This window comes from Lycium barbarum, chromosome 6 (assembly GCF_019175385.1).
Source record: "Lycium barbarum isolate Lr01 chromosome 6, ASM1917538v2, whole genome shotgun sequence".
In the NCBI taxonomy this organism is placed as follows: domain Eukaryota; kingdom Viridiplantae; phylum Streptophyta; class Magnoliopsida; order Solanales; family Solanaceae; genus Lycium; species Lycium barbarum.
The window spans coordinates 106,126,164-106,140,113 of record NC_083342.1 but is presented as its reverse complement, the minus strand read 5'-3'; the positions used below and the strand labels follow the sequence as shown (position 1 = coordinate 106,140,113).

General features: G+C 36.0%; 2 protein-coding genes across 4 annotated transcripts; both read left to right on the top strand.

Annotated features, from left to right (window-relative positions):
• Positions 1–2,656: 2,656 nt before the first annotated feature.
• On the top strand, positions 2,657–3,610 carry LOC132645244 (uncharacterized). Its single transcript, XM_060362125.1, has one exon. The coding sequence runs from the start codon at positions 2,847–2,849 to the stop codon at positions 3,459–3,461; it is 615 nt and encodes a 204-aa protein (XP_060218108.1). The 5' UTR covers positions 2,657–2,846; the 3' UTR covers positions 3,462–3,610.
• Positions 3,227–12,725, top strand: LOC132645242 (serine/threonine-protein phosphatase 7 long form homolog). Of its 3 annotated transcripts, XM_060362123.1 has the most exons (7): positions 3,227–3,366; positions 4,618–4,752; positions 10,156–10,949; positions 11,042–11,206; positions 11,290–11,727; positions 11,808–12,422; positions 12,510–12,725. In XM_060362123.1, the coding sequence occupies exons 3-7, from the start codon at positions 10,158–10,160 to the stop codon at positions 12,588–12,590; spliced, it is 2,091 nt and encodes a 696-aa protein (XP_060218106.1). In that variant the 5' UTR covers positions 3,227–3,366; positions 4,618–4,752; positions 10,156–10,157; the 3' UTR covers positions 12,591–12,725. The 3 variants fall into 3 exon arrangements, with proteins under 3 accessions (XP_060218106.1, XP_060218104.1, XP_060218105.1); XM_060362121.1 differs by having other exon boundaries at positions 11,808–12,651; XM_060362122.1 differs by lacking the exons at positions 3,227–3,366; positions 4,618–4,752 and adding an exon at positions 9,228–9,453 and having other exon boundaries at positions 11,808–12,651.
• The last annotated feature ends 1,225 nt before the right edge of the window (positions 12,726–13,950 follow it).

Sequence of the window (13,950 nt, the reverse complement as noted above, 5' to 3'; positions counted from 1 at the left end):
ATAAATCTAAAATCCTCTTTTTCCAAAAACTGTCCTGAAAATGTTGCTAAGGCCACTTCTCAACTGTTTGGTATTAAAATTAGTAATACGTTTGGTAAATACCTAGGGTTTCCAATTATTCATAAGAGGGAACAAACCTCAGATTATCAATTCATAATTGATAAAATGAGGCAAAAGCTTGCTACTTGGAAAACCAACTTTCTAAATATTGCGGGTAGATCCACACTTGTCCAATCTACACTAAGTGCCATTCCTAGCCATTGTATGCAAGCCACCCTCCTACCAACAACTATTCTTAAGCAAATTGATAGGATACAAAGGAATATCGTATGGAGTACTAGTGACACAGACACTAACAAAAAAACTTCACCTTATCAGTTGGGACACCATTACCAAGAGCAAAGAAATTGGAGGGTTGGGTCTTAGAAAGGCAAAATCCAAGAATCTAGCACTTCTAGGTAGCCTAGCATGCTCATTACCAATCCTACTGCACTCTGGTCCAATATTATCAGGAACACTTATGCTACTAAAGGAAATAAGGTTACACTTCCTTTATTTGGAAATCTATTCTGAATGTGGATGGAAAATATGTAATATTAATATTTTATGGCGCCCCACTTCTAAGTTCCCCCTCAACATCTGGTTCTACAAATGGATCCCAAACTCCCTTTGCCTTTGAAACTGCATAGAGGACCCCTTCATATTAATGACCTTCCCATAACCATTAAACAACTGCACAAGCATAATAAATGGGACTTACCCCTATCTCCTTTGAACTCCCCATTTCCATTAAGATCCAGATTAATAATATTCCTCTCCCACTGGTGATCACCACAACAGTGATCCCCCGCTATGGGCTCCCAAGAACAATATTTCTAAATTCTCTACTAGTTCATGTTATGATACTATTGAACCTTTAAATAGTTCTACTAAAAACTTTAAATGGATCTGGAATATAAATTGTCCCAATAAGATTAAATTCCTTATTTGGCAATGTTATCACGACAAGCTTCCTACAAGATCCTATCTTAACCATATTGGTCTCAACATTGACGAGCAGCCTGCTGAAATACGAGAAAAACTATCTCCCATATTTTCACTGAATGCCGCCCCCCCCCCCCCCCCCCCCCCCCCGGTTCCCTTTCAGCCTCAAATCTGTCTTGGCCTAACTTGTTCCCTTTCATCATTTGGGCCATATGGATAAACCGCAATAATAATCATCATAATAATATATTTGTGAAATCCTCCAAATGCTACTACCATCATACACCATGCTATGGAATACCACTTACTCACCATGATAGAACCTTCTTATCATCCTGAAAAAACTATCTACATATCCTGGCATAAACCCCCATACACATGGTTCAAACTAGAATCTGACAGCACAGATGCCATAAATGCTTCCATAATAAAGGCAATAAAACTTACCCAAATCTTATTTTCTCTTGATTGTTAATGCTCCAGGTGAAGCAAGTGGTGCTTCGACACAGCTTGAGGGAAGGGAATAAAGCAGCACATCAAATAGCCAAGGAAGCTTCTGCTTAGTCCAAGTCCAAGACAACCAAGCACTATGTTCAGCCTCCTATCTTTTTGTTAAACCGACTTAATTTGGAAAAATCTGCGAGTATTTTGTGTATTAAGAACGTTAAGGTAGATGTATGTAATCTCCTAGCTAGTACGGGAAATCAAAGTGTACTAAGTGGCACCATGGGATGTAATATTTTGAACCCTCCGTAGTATTACTATCTAATATTATGATATTTTTCTTATAACAAAAAAACTTATACTCCAATATTTAGCAGTGTTATTGGGCCCGTGCACAACACGGGTTATCCTTACTAGTTATAATATATAAGTATCTTTATCCTTCAAAAAAAAAAAAAAAAAACACTAAACTAACAAGTGAGGGTAGTAGAGATCGGAGAAACCTTAGTCCTAAGTTTAAAGCTCATGCATTATCAACCGGGCAGATTATTAATATGAGTGCACATGAATTGATTTAGAAATGAGATTGTACAAGAGATATTGGATGAATCAGGTATATTATCCATTGAAAAAGAATTATTAGAAGAAATAGATTATAAGACGGCTATTCATAGCTTTGCATCTCAAAAAACTAGAAAAATAAATTTTAAATAAAATTTATATATTGTATAACTTTTTTTTTAAATAAAAATATTAAGACATCTCATCGAAGTTTGATTTTAGGCCACCAACAGTGTTGAGCCACCCCTGGTTGTGAATTTTCTTATATTGATATGATGAAAAAATGTAGTAGCTTATAATGTTAATCAAAGTTCATCTAGTTTGACTCTTGAAAAACGAAATATGACAAATATTTTGAGAGGGAGGGGTTATATGATAAGAAAATATTTGCATTGTTATAACCTCAAGTCAAACAAGATTATAACAATGAAAAAATGTAGTAGCTTATAATGTTAATCAAAGTTCATCTAGTTTGACTCTTGAAAAACGAAATATGACAAATATTTTGAGACGGAGGGGTTATATGATAAGAAAATATTTGCATTGTTATAATCTCAAGTCAAACCAGATTACTATATATTTTTTTATAAGAAAAGAAAAAGAAAAATAAGTAGAGAAATAAAGAAAGTAGTATTAGAATCAGATTATTTATACCTTATCCAATTCCCCCCAATTTGAAAGGGCATATGCTTTTTTCATGGATCCCTGTTTGTTGGTTTCTCTATATCCACATGTTCCCTCCACACAGCAAACCCAAGAACTCAAACACCACTGATCCATTTTCAACCTTTACCAAAAAAACATAACCATTGATTCATCAAAGAAGCTGTAAGGACAAGAAAAAGAATCCTTTTTTAATGGCTTCAGCAACTACAAGAGCTTCCTTCACATTCAACCTCTCTTCACCTTCCCTCCCATCCACTCCAAAACCCAAACCCCACCTCACATTTCAACCCTTTCACCTCAAATCCCACTCAATTTCATCTTTTTACAGAACCCCAAGAACCCAATTCAATCTACCAAAGTCCATTGATGTCTCCAAAGAAGACAAACCCATATCAGAACAACCAATTCCCGAGACACCCACTTCAGAATATCAAGAACCTGAGCTGGAGGTAGAGGTAGAGAAATTTGATAAGAGAAGACTTGAGGAGAAGTTTGCTGTGTTGAATACTGGGATTTATGAGTGTAGGTCTTGTGGATACAAGTATAATGAAGCTTCAGGGGACCCCTCTTATCCTGTTCCTCCTGGGTTGCCATTTGATAAGCTGCCAGAGGATTGGAGGTGCCCGACTTGTGGCGCTGCGAAGAGTTTTTTCGATAACAAGAGTATAGAGATTGCTGGGTTTGCTCAGAATCAGCAGTATGGTTTAGGTGGTAATACTCTTACCTCTGGCCAAAAGGCACTGCTTATATATGGTGGACTGCTTTTAGGCTTTGTGTTGTTCTTGTCTGGTTATTTTATTCAATAAGAGAGCTTATGTTGAGAAAGTTTTGAAGTTAGTATAATGTGTTTGTGTTTGTGTATGTGTATGTGTACATGTATAATAACTGTACATGGTTTAGAATGGAACTTTTTCGTTTTAACATTGATCAGAAGTTTATACATAACATTCTTGTAGAGGTGAGGGTCAGTTGAGGCAAGTTCATAATTGCTCTAGCTTGGTATAATTTCTAAACAAGCTAAGTGTTCCCTCAAAGATGTATCTTTTTCATAGTATGAATCAAGCTCAAGCAAGGTTTAATCCAGTTGATCATTAGTACTTACCGGAATATGTCAAGCTTCACAAGGGACCCTTGTATCCCTTTTTCAAGTATGATTGTTCTTGCTTGTGTTGACCGAGGTAACTGAAACAAAAATTTAAGGCATTTGAACAATGGGATAGCAGTAACAAGTAAAATATGACTCCAACGTCCTAGTCTGAATGCACTATCCCTGTTTAAATGACATTCGTAATATATTGAGAGCACTAACGTTAACTCTTCTTCTCCTTTTGTTTGCTATTTAGCATTTGATTCGTTTATGTTCTTTTATCGTCACTTTGGATGTCTCAGTGTTTTCTTTTAGCAATTAGCGGTCTTGTTATTGCGTTGGTTGCTAGATGACAGATTATCCATTGATAATTTATGGTAATGCGCATTAACACAAAATATGAGCTCAAAGGTATACTATTTCATCTCACTTAGCCACCAAAATAGACAGAGTATTAAGATATGCTATGAAAGCGAGGCATTTTATTCTATATCTATTCCTTTTGCTCTGTTTCCGTTTGATGATGCACTGGCCAATTCTCAGATTGATTATGTTCCTCCAGCATCATCTCGCTTCAGTTTCAGTCTGGTTAGTCCTTTCTTGTGGATCTTTTTGATTGGTAAAGAACAATGTGTATTAAAGGGAAAGCACCAAGGAGGTGCATGAGAGTCTAAATAATGTTAGCTTTTTACCAAAAGGAAATGTGATAAAATAGAGAAACTGGGTTCATGAGAGTCTAACCCTCAACTGTGGATAGATTAGTCGTTTACCAAGTAAACCTTTTTTGATGGATCCAAAATGTTGGTAGCTTTTTACATGAGAGTATTCTTAACTCTTTCAGAAATTTTACATGAGAGTATTCTTAACTCTTTCAGGATCTAGTAGTGCTTTATTTGCAAACAACCATATATCGTGCATGAGGGATATGACTATGCTCGTTATTCTGTATCATCCTCTGAGTATGATGTGGAGAACAGTCGGTGCTTTCTCACTATGAGCTCCTTGATCAGGTTAATAGAACTGAGTATATTTGATTTTGTCCATTTGAATCTTCTAACAGATTTCCTCAGGCTGCTGTCATTACTCTTGTTTTTTTTTTTTCGGTTAAATTAGAATCTAGAATTCCTCTCAGTCTCAGATATTATCTCTTGTTTGGTGAAAGCTTCTGGGTTTTGACTAACCTAAGTATGCACCATGCCTCCTTAAGGATGAGGTTTAATCATCAAGAAGAACTAAAATGAGAGCTGTTTCCTTGCATGTGTTTGTTTGAATTGAAATGGAAAATTTAAATTAAGGAGCTAGTTGGTTTGAACTTTGTTTCAAGGGAAAGTTGCAGTCGTAGACTATTTTCTGGGTTTTATGATTTTTGGTCTGCATTTTTGGCAGACACTTAACTTTTTAAAAGTTGACAACAAAAATACCTCCCAGTTTTCCTTTAGTATCATATTTGCCATCTCTTTCCAGTTCAACAAACAGATCTCTTTCCAGTTCAACAAACAGGTTTTTCGTTGGTTTTCACCATTGTACGTGAATACCTCACAGGTTTCCTCTGATTAGGCACATGGATGGATAATTATCCAAAACCAACTAAATGTTGGACAATTAGCAGTGGGTAATTTGGCCCTTGAAATTCATCTGGATCCATCATAATCGTAATTATGCGACAGAAAACACAAGTCCTTCAAATAATGTAGAAGAATTTAAAATGCAATCATAGATACCATGTAGATAAACTTTTTTTCAGTCAAATAATAATAATAATATTGTATAACTAAACATTGTTTGATTCCCAACCAACTTTTATGTGCAGATCCTCGGGAGATGGATTTAGATTGTTAACAGCTAAATAGAAACCACTCTCTTTCACAACCCACAGACAAAGACCATTCTCATAGTTAGTTGCACATGGAAGTTCGTTGTTGAATACATCAAGAACTTGATGTTTTGAACCCCAATAAAAGTGAGAATAGAACTGACTGGTACCCAAAAAATTCCAATGAAAGGAGAAACGAAATTCCTTATTCACATCCAGAGGACGAAGGCCAAAATCATCATTTCCAGATTGAACACGAAATTCCAATTTATCAGAGTTTTCTGGGAGGTTATTACGAATGACAACAGTTAGTTTGGGGTTAAGGCTGATTTTGCCATTTATCAAGTGTATGTAGTTAAATAGCAAAAAGAGTGTGAAAAAGAGGATTTTTGACTCATGAGGAGAACTCATTCTTATAAGAGTATTATAACTTGTAAACACTTTATCTATTGATACTGGAAGACAACTGAGTATATACCAGACTTATATATACAAATGAATGTTCCAACTGAACTTCTAAGCTACCAACCTATACGTGTCCCCAACTAACTTTCTAGTTAGAATAGTGTTTTGTAAGTAAATTTACTTACTTACACTGACTCTGTGAATAACTTCACAATATCATGTGTTCTGATTGGCTATAATAGGTTATTTGCTATGTTTGTAGGCTATAAAATAAGGTAGGACTATAGATAATTACATGTTGTTGCAGGCCGTATTCAGTGGCATCCGCAGGATTTTTCTTAAGCAATATCGACATTTAAAGAAGTAAAAATAGCAGTAATAGGTAAATTATGACTCAGACATCCTAATCCTATGCACCATCCCTGTTAAAACAACATTTGCGATTTATTGCGAGCACTGAAATTAATTTACTGTCTCCTTTTGTTTGCTATTTAGCATTTGAATTATTTATGTTTTTATCGTCACTTTGGATGTCACAGTGCTTTGTTTTTCCAATTAGCGACCTTGTTATTGCATTGGATGCTAGATGACATAGTTATCCCTTGATAACTTATGGTAATGCACATTAACGCAAAATATGAGCTCAATCAATGGTGTACTATATCTTCTCTCTTAGACACCAAATAGACAGAGTATTAAGGTATGTAAGGGAAACGAGGTATTTTATTCTATCTGAAATCTTTGTGCTCACATTTTTTGATCTCCTGAAGCATTTTCAGCTTCCTTTTTTCCTTTTCTTTTGGTTGAGATGGGTGTTGAGAGCTCCACCCCTGTTTGCTTCAGTGCGCAAGGGTGATCCAAACTCCAAAGAGAAACTATATTCTACAATCTCTTCTTCTCATAAGATTGCCACACAATTAGGAAGTGATATAGTTTGGCAGGAGCAAACTCAGTCACATAGAGAGATCACTCTCTATATCATATCATTAAAAAATGAGAAAACTTTGTTTATGAGATCGTGTCGCTAATGTGGTTCTTCCTTGATAAGTTATATCTGTTTCCCATTTCCTTTTGCTCTGTTTCCTTTGATAATGCACTAGCAAATTCAGATCAATTAGGTACTAGGTCTTAATGTGCATCTCAATTCAGTTCCAGTATTTTAATCCTTGCTCCCATGGATCTTGTTGATTGGTAAGAATAAGGAGGTGCATGAGTTACTCCATATACAAAATGGAAGAAGCACCAACAATAGGGAGTGCCAAGGATCTGTGAAAGAGAGACTAAACAAAATGAGAACCTGGTTTCAAGAGAGTAAAATCCTCAACCGTAGATAGATTAGTTCTATAGCAAGTAAACATTTTTGATAGATCCAAAATGTTGATAGCTTTTTACATGAGAGTATTCGAGCTCTGTCAGTATCTTTAGTGCTTTATTGGCAAAGAAGCATATATCTTGCATGACTATGCTTGTTACTATGTCTCCTTCGCTGAGTATGATGTGGAGCACAATCTGAGCTTTCTCACTATGAACTCCTTGATCAAGTTAATATAACTGAGTATATTTGATTTTGTCCATTAACCTTTATTTTCTACTACAGATTATTCTCTATGCTGCTGTCATTACTCTTGGGTTTCTTTTGTTAAATGAGAATCTAGCATTCCTCTCAGTTTCAGATAATGTATCCTGTGTTTGTTTGTTTGAATTGAAATGGAAAATTTGAATTAAGGAAGTAGTTGGTTTGAACTTTGTCTCAAGGGAAAGTTGCAGTGTATAGACTATTTTCTAGATTTTATGATTTTTTTTATCTGCATTTTTGGCATAGACACTTAGCTTTGCCATCCGTTAAAAGGTGACACAAAAATACCTCGCAGTTTGTCTTTAGTATCATATTTTCCATCTTTTTCGAGTTCAACAAACATGTTTTTCGTTGGTTTTCACTATTGTACGTGTAAGCTAATCCTCTGATTAGGCACATGAATGGATTATTATGCAAAACCAACTAAATGTTGGAGGAGCAGTGGTTTGGCCCTAGATACTCATCTTCATCCTGTAATTATGTAACAGAAAAAACACAAATTAAAATGCAATCATAAATACTGCATATATACCATGTAGTTAAACTTTTTTTTTTCATTCAGGTAAGAATATTAATCTAGTATAGCTAAACATTGTTTGATTCCCAGCCACCTTTATTATGCAGATCTTGAGGAGATGGATTTAGGGTGTTGACAGCTAAATAAAAACCACTCTCTTTCACAACCCACAGACACAGATCATGTTCATATTTAAATGCACATGAAAGATCTTTATTAAATACATCAAGAATATGTTGTTTTGAACCCCAATAAAAGTAAGAAAAGAAGAGAGTGTCACACCAAGTACTCCAATGAAAGGAGAAATTAAATTCCTTATTAACATCCAGAGGACGAAGGCCAAAGTCATCATCTCCAGATTGAACACGAAATTCCAATTTATCAGAGTTTTCTGGGAGGTTATTACGAATGATAACAGTAAATTTTGGGTTAAAACTGAAGCCATTTATCAGGTGTATGTAGTTAAATAATAAAAACAGTATAAAAAAGAGGTATTTTGACTCACGAGGAGAACTCATTCTTACAAGAGTGCGAAGAACTTATTTACTGATTCTGGAAGACGAGTATATACAAGACTTATATATACAAATTAAAATTCCCACTAAACTTCTAATTAAGTTACCAACCTATGTGTCCCCAACTAACTTTTTAGTTAGAATAGTGATTTGGAAGCAAATTTACTTGCATGCACAGATGCACTGACTGTGTGAATAACTTTACAATATTCAAAGTGTTTTCATTTGCTATAATAGGCTATTCGTTTTGTTTGTACGCACGTTATAAAATAAGGCATAGATAATTACATGTTGCAGCCTTGCAGGTCGTATTGACGCGATGGTGTAAAAAATTATATGATGTGAAAGTATAAAGGTTAAACCATATATAAAGACCGAGTCCGGAGCCTAAAGGGTATAAAAATACACGGTTTTTACCAAAAGGGAACGTTAAAAATTTATTATACCAAAACGGGTATATCGTGGGCTGATCCACGATATACCCCAAATTTTTTTTATTTTTTTTAAATTATCAGAAAACGAAAACGAAAAAAAAAATAAAAAAAATTACAAGTATAACGTGGACTGATCCACGTTATACAAAATAAATTGTATAACGTGGATCAGTCCACGTTATACAATTTATTTTGTATATTTGGACTGATCCCTTTGCCCTAATTTATTTACCTTCGTTCCCATCCCCCTAAAATCTTCCGCCGCTTCTTCATTCCCTTCGTTGTCTTCTTCATTCCCTTGCTAAAATCTTCAATTCTCCTCCATTAATTACAGAAGCTCTATTTTCTTCTACTTTTCCTTCTCCTCTATTTTTTTTAAACCCTGCAAAACAATCTAATTTTTGAAGTAGCATCTCCAGCGTATTCATCTATTATTGCTATTTAAATTGAGGTATTTTTTCTAACTCATATAATATTGTATATTTATAATAGATATAGATCTGTTTTTCTTATATATCTTAATTGTTATTTTTTATTTGTGTTATTTAATACGTTTCTGTTATTTTGTGTTATTTTAATTTGAACTTAAAATATGATTGTTAGAAGCATTATTATATAAAAGGTCCTATTTGTTTAGTAGCACTTTTGAAGAAATTTGTTGTTATGTTACTGTTATTTTTGTGAATTCTTATATAAAAGATCTGAATAACTAAATAATATATTTTGTTAGGAATTGTTATGTTGCTGTTATTTTTGTTAGTGTTGTGGATGTTTGTAAAACGTGGACTGATCCACGTTATACAAAATATAGTGTATAACGTGGATCAATCCACATTTTACAAGTTGAAACATTGTGGAACTGGATATTGCCAATAATAGACCGATGATGACATTTTCGGTACAGGAAAAAAGAATTGTGAAATGTGTCAAAGAATCGAATTTTTTCCTCTCTTTTTGTGAATGTTGCTTTGTTTGATGTATTTATGCATTACCATAGTAATTTATGACCGCAGAACCTGTAATTTCTTCAATATATTTTGTTATGGATTTTTATACAATATATTTTGTTATGGATTGTTATACAATATATTTTTTTAATAGTGAGTTACTCCAAATAACTTGATCTGGATTTCCTATTTTTTTTTTGTATAAGGTATGGAGTTTCCACGGGTATGCGTACATCCGGGGCCAGAAGTGTACGATGTGTTAACACTCCAGGAGAAGCATCGTTCAGAGGCTGTGTGGGATGGTTCCTTGAGAGGACCGACTGGATGCCTGTTTCCTCGCCGCGCGGATACTGAATTTTGGAAGCATGTGAGGCGTCATCCTTTTCATCCTCGCATCCTTGACTACTTTGGCCTGTGTGGATTTAGGGGAGTAATAGAGGTAGGATGTGTATCATATGATTGGGCAGTCATCACTGCACTTATAGAGAGATGGCGTCCTGAGACGCACACCTTTCATCTGCGTACAGGTGAGGCGACCATCACATTACAAGATATCGAGGTCATGTTTGGCTTGGTTGTTGATGGTTATCCCTTGAATAATCTTAATGCTAGATATATCGATATTGGTGGGTGGCAACAATTGATCCATGAGCTTACTGGTTGGGCACCCGGTCTGGATTGTTTTAATGGTGTTAGTAGGTTAGAAGTACATAAATTAATTGAATATATTAGAGGCTTAGATGATATTACAGATCAGACCCCAGAAATTGATGTGCAACAGCGGGTTAGGTTGTACTTGCTATGGCTTTGTGGCGGCACGATATTTCCGGATAAGTCCGGTGACTTACTGAATTTAGATTATTTGCTTGACATGCGTGACCTTAGAGCAATGAATGAACAAGCTTGGGGAGCGGCTGCATTGTCATATTTGTATACTTGTTTATGCCGTGCTTCGTTGAGGAAAGCGAAGGATGTGTGTGGATTCATTTCCTTATTGCAGGTACGTGACCTTTAAAATTATATAATTTTATTTGGTTGTCCTATTTGATAGTTATAAGGTTTTTATGTATTTATTTTTATTTTTTAATATAGGTTTGGGCTTGGGAGCGCATTATACCGATGCAGCCACCATGCAGGGCTCTTCCGCCACACACGGCTCTTGCACGAAGGTGGACTCATCGTAAATCCCACGAAAATGAGGCACGCGATGTTTTACCCATATGTAGGGATGTATTGGACAACCTAATAGATGGCCAGGTATTTTATCATAATTATGGTTGTTAATGGCGTTTTGATAGAATAGTTATGCTTATGTGTAATTTATGTTCTTTCTATCGTAGTTTGTGTGGCAGCCTTATTCAGAGGCCATCATCAACAGACTCCCTGAGTGGTGTCTGCGTGGCCGAGATATTTGGATGGCGAAAGTTCCCCTTATTTGTGGGATCTATCGAGAGTGGCACATGGTAGACCGCGTTCTCAGACAGTTTGGTAGGAAGCAACATATTCCGGGTCCATGTGCAGAGATTGATCCTTTTCATTACAAACGTGACAAGCGGTATGCTATAAAAGTGGAGGATCAAGAATATTTTACAGAAACAGATTTTTTGTGGGGAAATCGTCGAGATAGTTTAATTCAGGCCGAGTATGAAACTCAAGATCCACAGTCACTATCAGAGTATTTTTGTTGGTATCGACGTCACTCGCGCACTTTCATAGGAAATCCTGCGCATAAAGTGGATAGAGGATACCAACACATGGCAGGCAGGCATGAGGCACTGGTACGTACATTACATTCCATTAGATGTTTGATGTCTTTATATGTGTCTTAGACCACTATCAAATATCGATTTTTTTTTAGGCTTTAGGACATCAAGAATCATACAGGTTGGCTCAGCAGACTATCCAAGATCCAACCAAGTCTAATGAAGTGAAGGAAATAGCAGAGATGTTTAGCCACATTAATACAGAGTCCATGGCTGCTGCCTCTCTGGGGACGATGTTGAGTTTCACTCCATATTATACACCACCGGCAGAGTATGTTGAGCCGCCTACTATGCAAGTGCCTCGTCATCAACGTCCTAATGTACCAAGACCTGCGGCGCGTGGTAGAGGACGCCAATCAGGTAACAGACGGGGTCGAACTCCCGTGGATCACCAGTTGGTTGATGAGGAAGAGGTTCGTTTTGATCAAGATATGCCCAGCTCAACGATGCATACAGATGATGATGCATATCACCCAATAATAGATTTTATGTCCAGCTCATCGACGTTAGCTCCCGAGGTTCAATCACCAGCAGTAATCAGAAGTGAGGGGCCTTTTCAGGCATTCGCATCGTCTGGGCCTATTAGCCTGGCAGTTATGGCCCAACAGTTTAGTGGTCAGACAAGCAGCTCTTATGGGATGACTGAGGGGCCTTTACCTGCATTCACTGGACAGAGCTCTTCAATTGGGAGGAGACTGAGTTTTACCGATGTGAGTATTCTAACCACTCAAATAGCTTGTATCTTGTTTAAAGTAATGGCTACTTTAATCGTAAAAAATATTATTTATTTTGCATAGTCTCCCATGGAATTTGATGTTGGATCCTCACACATTCTTGTGCCGGATGTACAGACTTTAGAGCCACAGGTTAGCTTTTAATTCAAATTTTTTTGAGACTTGTGGTTGTTATGTGGTGTTTTGTCTTGGTTGCTTTGGTTGTTTGTGTTGGTATATGGTATTGGAGGAACTCCTTGTTACAGGGGAGATGCTGTCCGATTTTACGTAGACAATCAATGTTTTTTATGGCATTTACAAGATACAGGTGTGATACAAGAGGACGATCACCAACGTAGATCAAAACGAGAACGTCGTCAAACTCGGTGTGGCACGGGGGGGAAAAAGGGACACTGTAAAAATTAAATTTTTATTATATAGTGGGTAACTTCAAGTTGGGAAAAATTACTATTTTTATTTGCCAATTTCTGTCTATTTTTATTCAATTCTGGTTCACCTCGTTTCTGCATATTTAATGTGTGTAAAGTTTGCAACAAAATGGAATTGAAAAAAGTTGGAGTGTAATTTTGTTGGCCAAATATGAATTGCAAATCGTTGGCAACGTTTTGCAATTCATATTATTGCAAAACGTTGGCTGGAAAACGTTGGAGTAATTTTGTTGGCCAAATATGAATTGAAAACGTTGGCTGTAATTTTGTTGGCCAATTGCAAATCGTTGGCTAACCAACGTTTTGCAATTCATATTATTGCAAAACGTTGGCTGGCCAACGTTTTACAATTTATGAATTGCAAAACGTTGGCCAGCCAACGATTTGCAACGATATTTTTTCCTATAAAATCGCACAATACATGCAGTCGTCCATGCAATCGTCAAATGAAGCGTGTTTTGCGTAAAATTAAATAGTAAAATCCGTGAATCATTAACGTTTTACAAAATATGAACATATTATTGATTGGTAATTGATTCGACAAATTATTTTTACGTCAAATCACGTAAAATTAAATAGTAAAATCCGTGAATCATTAACGTTTTACAAAATATAAAATCATCTAATCTGCCATGTAATCGTCAAATCAAGCGTGTTTTGCGTAAAATCGAATAGTAAAATCCGTGAATCATTAGTTTTATATAAAATCCGTGAATCATTAGTTTTTCCTCACTAAATTCTACACTTCTCTATTGTAGACTTCATTTTTTAAGAACTCTCAACTTCTCTTTTGCACTCTCCATTAATTTCTACTTCTGTATTCTCTTGAAAAACATATGGCGGAAAATTATGTAAGAGTTAATTTATATTGGGGTGGGGAAGTTGTGTATGAAGAAGGTTCAGTTAGATATAACCGTCGTCCGGAAGCCGTACAGCGCTTTCCAATTTCCCTCAAATACGATCGTCTACAACATGTTTTCATAAGCAAAATGGCCATATCTGATCCAAATCTTTCGGTGGTTATCACTGGACGATATCCAACATCAATTACAGCTAGGGGATTTCCCATTTACGAG

What these genes read in the sequence shown, in the direction of transcription:
- LOC132645244 (XM_060362125.1), top strand. Translation starts at nt 2,847, where the DNA reads ATGGCTTCAGCAACTACAAGAGCTTCCTTCACATTCAACCTCTCTTCA.
- LOC132645242 (XM_060362121.1), top strand. Translation starts at nt 10,158, where the DNA reads ATGGAGTTTCCACGGGTATGCGTACATCCGGGGCCAGAAGTGTACGAT. An exon ending in GATTCATTTCCTTATTGCAG is followed by an intron (nt 10,950 to 11,041) that starts GTACGTGACCTT and finishes TTTTTAATATAG; the next exon opens with GTTTGGGCTTGGGAGCGCAT. An exon ending in CAGGCAGGCATGAGGCACTG is followed by an intron (nt 11,728 to 11,807) that starts GTACGTACATTA and finishes ATTTTTTTTTAG; the next exon opens with GCTTTAGGACATCAAGAATC.